Source organism: Perca flavescens, chromosome 12 (assembly GCF_004354835.1).
Source record: "Perca flavescens isolate YP-PL-M2 chromosome 12, PFLA_1.0, whole genome shotgun sequence".
Taxonomy (NCBI): Eukaryota; Metazoa; Chordata; class Actinopteri; order Perciformes; family Percidae; genus Perca; species Perca flavescens.
Genome location: NC_041342.1, coordinates 13,402,867 through 13,412,079, shown reverse-complemented (window position 1 = coordinate 13,412,079; position 9,213 = coordinate 13,402,867). Strand labels below are relative to the sequence as shown.

Genomic DNA, 9,213 nt, shown 5'->3' with positions numbered 1-9,213 from the left:
CACAGAATAATAAAAGCATGTATTTTGATAGATGAGTAATGTGTTATTTAGTAAAACCTCATTGATAAAACAATAACAAAACGATAAAATAATCAATGCCCCTTCTATTTTTAATTTCCTTAGGTAAAATCGAAGCACAGTTGGTCCAATGTTGGTCCATCGTCACTCAATGCATGCGCGCTCCCGATGCCAGGGGCACACTTCCTATTAGAGGGCAAGGACACTTATTAAGGTTCTCTCAGTCAGAGGGTAACTACTTTTGCACGATACTGTCTATGGTCGGGATGCGCCTGATACCAAACCACGCGAACCCAGCTAGTAAATCCCGCCCATCAAGCCTTCGCGCCAAGCAGAGGTGACTAGCTGTTAGCTGTTAGCTGTTTGGGACCACGCCGAGATAGCAGAGTCCACACCGAGGCCTGTGTTCTAGTCCCCCGTAAACATTGAAACTGTCCGGCTACTTTTAAAAGTGAAGGTACAGAACTTAAATCCAGGATGTGCTCCGTCGTCGGATGTGATTCGGGGCGTCGCAGTGCGCTACGGTTCAAGTTACCGGAGGACCCAGAGAGGAGACTGGAGTGGGTTCAGTTCCTTTTCGAAGTCAACGGGCAACGACTTAAAGAATCGTCCTGGACTGATATCACCATTTGTAATGAACACTTTACTGAAGACTGCTTTGAACACCTGGCTCCAGGGACTGGCGCGGTCCACCTAAAGCCCGGTGCTGTCCCATCACTGTGTTTCAAGTCCGAGCCAGACGAACCTCTGGAGAGCCCACATTATGTGGTGAGTCTGCTGTAACATCTGTTACTATCCCGTCCCCCTACCTTCTCAACACATCACCGGATCGTAAAACATGTCAAACTAATTCAGGTGAATGGTTTATTCTTAGTTTAGTCTCGCATTTCCAGACCTAGCAGACTGTTTTTATTTACAAAAGCTGCTCTCAGCGGCTGTTGATGTTAGTAAACAAATGCATAACGGGTGATTAATCATAAAGACAGCATGCACTTACAATGCTTTTTTTCATTAATAAGATTTTGGGAATAACCGTAATAAAGTAGGATAAAATCAGAATGTCAATTTAATCATGTACATAGTTATAGGAGTGTTGCATGTTTGCTTTTTAGAAAACAAAATGTGTAAGGTGCTTTGTTCAGTATAATTGACTTAATTTTTTTCAGAGGCACATATTTGAGACACATTAGGAGTCATAACTATAATAGCTAAAACCCTTTGCACATTTTACATAAACAATCCACATACTTTATGACACAATGATCACACTGAACTGTACAAGTCAACATCCTTTATTTAAAGGGGCGCTATGCAGTTTTGGCCATTTCTTCGCTGTTTTCTCTATAGAGCTCCCCCTACAGCTTCGGAATAGATATTTGGCAGCTCTTATGTTTACTTGTGTCTGACTCCTCTCCATGGATGTATTAAGAGAACTGCCTCTTTTTTGCCGGCTCAGCCATGACCATAGTGTGAAAAACTCATAGACTGTAAAGTAAAAAAATTTTTTAAAGGAGTTTTCGAAGGAGACCAGTGAAGTATATTCTATTAGAAGCACTTTTCCGGTGATGGCAGAGCGTTAACTGCGCAGCTGCAAATTGAGCTTGCCGACGTAGATGTGACGTGTGCAATCTGTCTGAAAGTTGTAAGTCTTCTGGTAGCTGTGCCAAGAGACATCTCAATTATTCTCAATCTTACAGAGACGGAGAGCATAGGTATATGTAAGGAGATAACATAGGCACAGGCTAATTATTGCTAACTAAAATGCTAGGTAACATTAGTAATTAAACTTAAATAGTTAATGTAAGTCGAAACTACCTGCGAGCTTCTCCTCTACTGTATGGTAATTTGTCTACTACCCGACAGAAAGTCTCGTGGTTATGACACAATCATTAGCCTATTTTTACAAAAACGTCTGCTATGGAGCCATGTCAAGTCAGCTTTATTGTCAGATGTGCTATACATGCATGACATACAGCACAAATGAAATTTCAGTCCTCTCAGACCCATGGTGCAAAATGCAATAAAAAATAAGTGTTCTATAGTTAGAAAAGACATAGAATGAACAATTTAACATGATATAAAAATAAACAAGACATAAAATAAGCAACAACGTGAGATACAAGGTAATGGAGTTTCTTTAGAAATAAACAATGGACAAATCCGAGTCTTTAAACACTTCAGATGTAAAGTTATTTGCTGTCAAAGTGGCGCCAAAATGAATGGCAGTCAATGGAAGGCTTATTAGCATCAAAATGGCTCCATGGGAGGTACGCTTTGTGTAGGCTGGCTTACCCCGGATAAAAAAAACAAAAAAGCATTAATTTATATCAACTCAATACATACTTACATACATACTTGTTGTTTTAGTTAATAGTTGTGTAAAGGTAAGTAACCCAAAGATACAGACAAAACACACACACACACACACAGCTTATTCATTAAATTATTACCATCATTGTAGTAAGTGCAAGTTAAGTTCATTTATACAACACACACACATTTGTCAACAATAACTGATATGGGACAAAGCACAGAATATATACATGACAACCGATTAAAAAAAATAATGGCGAGTGAATAAAACCATGTCTTTAAAACTGTACCACCCCTGCTTTACTACAGTTATTACCGAGCTAACGCTAGCTTGTCATGCTAGTCAGCTGGATAACGAGTAAACAGCAGCACCAGAAGAGCTACTGGAGGGACGGTACGTTCCTCACTTCAGACCGGAACAGAAGTAGGATAGTGTAGTGACTTTACCCTGCTGTTGAACTCCCTTCCTCCTCATCAAGGACTCCAACATGTTTACGTTTTAGGTGCTCAATCATCACCATGGTGCTCCAGTGCCATGCCGTGTGGCTTTTGCTTATCTTGCAATTAAGACGTTTTCAATTTATTTAGTGTGAAATGCTCCCACACCTTGGATGACTTAGGTCATACTGATTTTTCTGCCTCCGCCGAGTGTTTCAGAACAACGTTACGGGTCTCTCCCCCACTCTGTTCTTTTTTTCTTTCGCTCCGTGCTGCTCCGTTCCGCGCTCAACTCAATTTTTTTTATCTAATAATAATAGTTGCGTGACACAACAAATCGATAATGAAATTCGTTGCCAACTTTTTTAATAATCAAATTTTATCGATTCGTTGTTGCAGCCCTAGAGACGACCACCATTCAACTCAAACAGTCATATAACCATTCCAATGACTCCAAAGCTGTTCAGTGGAGGTAAATTAAGCTAAAAAAAACTGCATAGTTCCCCTTTAATACAGATTTTCTGTCCACTACTGTTACACAACATGTAGCATATTTGAATGTTAAAATATTTTTAAATTTGTGTGCTACATCACATCTTGTGTGTCATTTAAATACTGCTTCTACTGACAGGTGCCCTATAGGGCTGCTGATGTCACACAGAGTATGATGAGCATTTACCATGTCACTGGTGCTAAGTCAAACATGTTCTCATAGTACTGCAAGGGTACTTCTAAACACAACTTTAGTGTATTGTATCTAGCTGTTTAACTACAGGCTTTTACTCTTGTCATTTGTGTAGGAGCCTGTTCAAACCACAGAAGTGGCTTGTCATGATGACATTAAACCGTGTAATACTTCAACTTCCTACTCGGAAAAAGCAAAACCTACTGTAACTGGTAAGAAATTTTACACATGGTAAGGGTGTTATATACGCGTTACTGAGTGAGTGAGTGTGTTTTATAGATAAAGGGGGCGTTTATAACTAACTTTCTTTATATGTGAAAACGGAACTTTATTTTGTAGGTTTCCATGCAAGCCCGGTGTCAGATTCACCAGATGCTTTGAATGCGGTCCCCTCTGGCGATTTAATCAAGGAAAAGTGAGTTATACTTTTTCAAAAGTTTTCTTTACACTTTACATTAGGTTGGCTTTTTAAATGTTAATTTGAATTGGTTTTCTTTAGAGCTGCGCTTCTGACGGAAGGAAAGTGTATTGTGAATGAACGCTGCCTCCTCCAGTTGTTCCGCCGCAAATGCCCATCATGTGGATGTAAGCTTCAGATGGAGAAGGTCACCCATGGGGTGCTCATCATCTTGAACCAACAGTGCCTTAAGTGTGACTACAGAAACCAATGGAAAAGCCAAGTCAATGCCAGTGTCCCAACAGCTGAAGACCAACGCCTGACAGAAGTAGTAGAAGTAGACCTAACTCCAGAGACCCAACAGGTAGGACTTAGTCAGACATACTACAACATACCCTGACGCTCTGCCTCTAGTGTAATGACCTCAGAACATAGTACTTCAGAGCCCCTGGAGGATGCTGCTGGGAAATCTCTAATGTAAAGTGTCATATCATCTCTCCTTTCTCAGGGCTCTAGAGAGCGACCAAAATTTGTAAGGGTGAGACTAAGATTTTTCCTAGGTCGCACCGGTGCACCGAATGTCCTCGCATCCGCTGCCTCTCCACTAACGAAGCGATCTCGTTTATATCGATATGGTTAAATGTTGCGTTACATGACCCATTCCTTCTGTAAAGCCGAGCCTGTGTCATGATCTCTCCTCCGCGCAGCCCCGCCCCCTTTCACTCAGACACGGCAACATGGAGAGACACAGCGCCGCCGGTCCAAACTGCTGACATTTGTCTACAGTTTTAATTGTTATTAACACAGCTGTATATTGTAAGTATTGTATAAGTATGAGAGGTAAATCTGTATTGGTACCAGTGTTTCCGCTGGTAACTCTCGGTTATTGCGGCCGCCACGGCGAAAAACGCATTAGAAGTTATTAAATGCAACTAACTTCAGTTTGTTGAGTAATAGCGTGTAAGACGGAGCCTGCTGGATCATAGTTCATAGTAAAAATGCAGCGCAGTGACGATACAGACATTTCATAGCCTACACAAGACGGGTGTAACGCCGCTGACCCGCTAAAGCGCATTCGATCCGTTCGTAATGAGTCAGCGTTGGTCACTCTGTGAGTAGAAAACGCTTCAGTCCATCGCTCTCCCCCTCTCTCCCTCTGTCTCCCTATGTCTTTAGGTCTGTTTTCTTTTTTCTTTTTTTAAGATTTCGGCCTTTATTTTGATAGGAAAGCTGAAGACATGAAAGGGGAGAGAGAGAGGGAACATGTAGGAAAGGGCCGCAGGTCGGAGTCAAACCTCTATATTTACCAACTGAGCTATCCAGGCGTCCTCTTTCTCTTTATCAGTCCGTTATTGTTGTTGAAAACAAGTGAAGGAGCTTTCTCAGATAGATAGATAGATAGATAGATAGATCGATCGATCCCTCCCTCCCTCCCTCTCTCTCTCTCTTTCTCTCCTAGGCTATTTATTTCAGATAACTTTCATGCAGCTTTGCATTGCAGCTGTATATTTTCAAACTGGTAAAGGAAACCCTGTCTTTGCATTTTATTATAATCACAATCTGTTTTAATAAAAGAGCTTGTGAACATTTAGCCCACTTTGTAAAAAAAATACAGAGCTATATATCATGTATCGTCATTCAGCGCTAATGGTGACGCGAGGAAACATTTGGGTACACCTAAATTTTGTGCTAGTACACCTACATAAAAAAGTTAGGTGCACCAGTGCAACCAAGGCAAAAAGTTAGTCTGGAGCCCGGTTTCTGTGGTATCTGCAGAGCGTTTTCCTAAACTGGCAATGTATTATAACTGGACTTTTCACAACTGCGGATTAATCATATAGAATTCAGTTCAATTAGAATAATAAATCATAATGTTTACTCTTGCCTGCTTCCTTTTGGGGAATTTGGCTATACTGTTCTGTGCTGTATAGACTCAGAAACATTTTACCTATGCTAGGTAGTCATTCTTGTCATTGTCTTTTTTTTTTCCCACAGGGAGTGCCAACAGATGGCAATCTCAGCAGCACCGTTTTCTCTGAGATTGTTACCCTTAGTGATGAAGAAAGTGATCTGTCAGGTGAAGGAGAAGAAGGTGATGATGGCGGGGTGAGTTCAGATGGGGAATGGAATCCAACTGAGGATATTTTGCTGGCTGAAGAGCTCACAAAGAACTCGGAAGAGGAAACCGAAGATGAAAGCGAAGATGGAAGCGGACAGGATAGCGAAGAGGAGGAAGATTCTCCGGGTGGCCTCCAAATTCATGAGCTCTGCACCGAGTGTGGACGTTTTTTCACTATCCTGAAGCCTCACACATGTGAGCACAAAATAAAGCCCTATTCCTGCAACGTATGTGGCAAACGATGCGTTACCAAGACGTCTCTGAAAGTTCACAGTAGGATTCACGATGAAACCTATGACCATCCATGTAAATTCTGCCACGCTCCCTTCAAAACAAGGGTGGACAAACTTAAACACGAGCAGATCCACGAAGACAGGAAAGATCCCTATAAATGTCCCGACTGTCCTGAGACATTTACCACAAATACAAAACGCAGAATTCACCTGGCAAATCACAGAACCCCAAAGGAGTACAAATGTGGAGTTTGTGATCTAGCCTTTAAGGATGTACATCATCTTCAGAGACACTCTGTCGTGCACACAGGATTGAAACCGTACACGTGTTCAGTGTGCCAGCGTGGCTTCAACCAGGGAAGCCACCTGAAATCCCACATGCGTGTGCACACAGGGGAGAGGCCTTTCAAATGTCAGCACTGTGACAAAAGCTTCAATCACAACGTGAGCTTGAAGAGTCACGTCCAGCGGTACCACTCGTCGAGCGCTGAACGCGAACGAAAGAAAGGTGAAATGGATGAAAGGGCGAGCGACACAGGTGATGCGGAGGACAGTGGGATTAAGAAAGACACAGACTCTGAGTTTGATAATGTGAAAGAAAAACCAGATACAAAAGAGGAGGTGCAGAAGGAGAGTACGGGAAAAAAAAGCAGCAGGAGGAGCACCGGTAGACCCGTAGGACGGCCTAAGAGAAATGCAGCAGGCAGCTCGGTTCAGTCCGGGGGAAGAGCAGGTCGGCGTCTAAACACTGCAAAATCAAAGGCCCAGAAGTTAACGAAAACCAGTTCCAGCGATGAGGAAAGCGAGGCAGAGCAATCCGACAGTGACATATCCTTTGACTCGGCAGAAAAGGAAGAGGAGAAGGGGACAGTGAGGAAGAGCACGGGGAGATCAAGAGGAAGGCCCAAAAATAACAGTGACGACGATTTTGACCCAGAAGAAGAAACAAAGAAAAAGAGATACAGCAGTCAGAGCAGCTCAGGGAAACGTAGAGGAAGACCAAAAAAGAATCAAGCGGTCTGAAAATTCTCCCAACACACGGAGCTGAAAAATGTATTTGGTGTAAGCAGGAAGCCATGGAAACCCGTATGGATATCTCTCGAGTAGAAAACAATTTGGAATATGAGAAACCAAACATCCGGCAGCGTCTTTCTGAATGAAATAGTTTTTTACTGTGCAGTAATGGCGGGTCAGTCAGTAAATCACAAGTTATTTGGAAACCTATTTAGTAGAGAGTATTTGGTGCATTATAAGAAAGTGACTGAGTGTAGGGAAAGGTAATTGCAAGTTACCTTTGGAAAATGTGGGTCACCACATGTAGGAAAAAAAAGGCTCTTAGTGGGAAATGTGTGCTATATTCGTGTAACGTGAGAATAATGTGAGCTTAAAGCTAAAAATACCTTTTATACTTTCAAATGAAGTCAGGGCCCCGTAGCAGTTTCTATCTTTACTTATTCGCTATAAAGTTGCATTATTATGTAACTTGAGAGATTTGTCAGTCCGTAGGGAAATATTTAAATAGCAATTCATTGCTACATGTTTTGTTTTTAAATCACTATTCAACAATTTAACCTGTTGGCTAATAGATCATCAGACTCAATGATAATGTACTTTTACACAATGCAAATTTATAGAAACATGTAACCGTTTGGTATTCCCAAGTCATTTCAACACTCCCAAGTTTAGGACTGTTGGCCTCAGAGAATTGTCAAAGAACATCTTTAAGGACCGTATGCTTTTGTATCGTTCAGCCCATTAGCTACAGATAGTAGTGTTTACATTGCTGCTGACCATTTTGGAGCTGCTTGCTGAGCCTTGAAACTAGTTTGAGATACCATAGCTGATGTGGGTGTGCGGTCTTAATCATCCCGCTGCTCCGCGATCGCTGTGGTATGGTTCTATAATAATACATTTATTAAGATGGACTGTCACGGACCTCAGTTTCCCTGAATGCACCACTGAGGCGAGTTTTGCAAATAGTCCCTGTTTGCCACTGTATTAGAACACAAGTATATAAGGAAGTAAAAATACAGGTTAATAAATAAATAAAGTCTTCACTGTATTGAATTACCTGTCAATTAGGTTTCAAGTCTCCGCACGTTTATTGCCATACCATACAGAAACTAACTACATAGTTGCAAGTGATGTTAACTATATGCAATTTGTAGAAAATGGTATAAACACATGCAAAATACCCAGATTTTTATATAAAATAAATGTGTCCAACTGCCATTTTGAGAGTCTGTTCTCTTACTTTGTCCAATGTGGTAAAGGAAGATAAGGTTAGTTATTCACATGTCTACTACTTTCTACTCAGAGAAACTGGTCCCTGGCCAACTCCACTGGAGCTGCTGTGGGTTTATCTTGCTGAAGGAGAAACAACAATTGAACAGTTGACTTTTTCCCCTGTCTTTGCAGTTCTTGAATTTTTAAATTCCCACTTTGATCATAAACCCTGAACGAATCCCCCCTACTCACATGTTCATCCTCTCTCTCTCTCTCTCTCTCTCTCTCTCTCTCTCTCTCTCTCTCTCTCTCTCTCTCTCTCTTTGTCTCTCTCGGTCTGTCTCTCTCTGTGCTGGTGCTTAAGCTAACTTCAAGACCCAACAAGTTTTTCTTGAGTGTTGGTGAAACTTCTTCAGCTTTGCTCTCTGGGAAAGAGTCAGCCTGTTGCTGGTTGAGCCCAAGGCGGCTGAGTGGATTGGATATGTCGACTGTTGGACTAAATGTGGACTAATGTCTGGAGAACTGAAATACAAGGAATTTCGTTTGACTTTAGTGAGCTACAAACCTTGGTACTTTGAGGTTGTGCTGATACATTTGAGAGTGAAGGATGTGTGCAATTTAATAAGAATGAGACACCATCAGGCTATTGACATCAGCACTAAGGGTGTAAGAAAAAATCAATACACTTGAGTATCGCAATATTTTATTTAGCAATACATTTTCAGTTTATGTGCAAAAATATTTATGTAAGACAGTGGTTCACATTTATGTTGTGTTTAAACCC

General features: G+C 41.5%; 1 protein-coding gene across 1 annotated transcript; it reads left to right on the top strand.

Annotated features, from left to right (window-relative positions):
• The first annotated feature begins 199 nt into the window (after positions 1–199).
• Positions 200–8,435, top strand: LOC114565801 (zinc finger protein 148-like). The gene is made up of 5 exons (XM_028594054.1): positions 200–786; positions 3,570–3,666; positions 3,794–3,869; positions 3,954–4,215; positions 5,847–8,435. Exons 1-5 carry the CDS (start codon positions 496–498, stop codon positions 7,224–7,226), a joined length of 2,106 nt encoding a protein of 701 aa, XP_028449855.1. The 5' UTR covers positions 200–495; the 3' UTR covers positions 7,227–8,435.
• Positions 8,436–9,213: the final 778 nt, after the last annotated feature.

Coding starts and splice junctions, on each gene's coding strand:
- LOC114565801 (XM_028594054.1), top strand. CDS start 496: ATGTGCTCCGTCGTCGGATGTGATTCGGGGCGTCGCAGTGCGCTACGG. Junction 3,667..3,793: donor AGCAAAACCTACTGTAACTG/GTAAGAAATTTT, acceptor TTTATTTTGTAG/GTTTCCATGCAAGCCCGGTG. Junction 4,216..5,846: donor TAACTCCAGAGACCCAACAG/GTAGGACTTAGT, acceptor TTTTTCCCACAG/GGAGTGCCAACAGATGGCAA.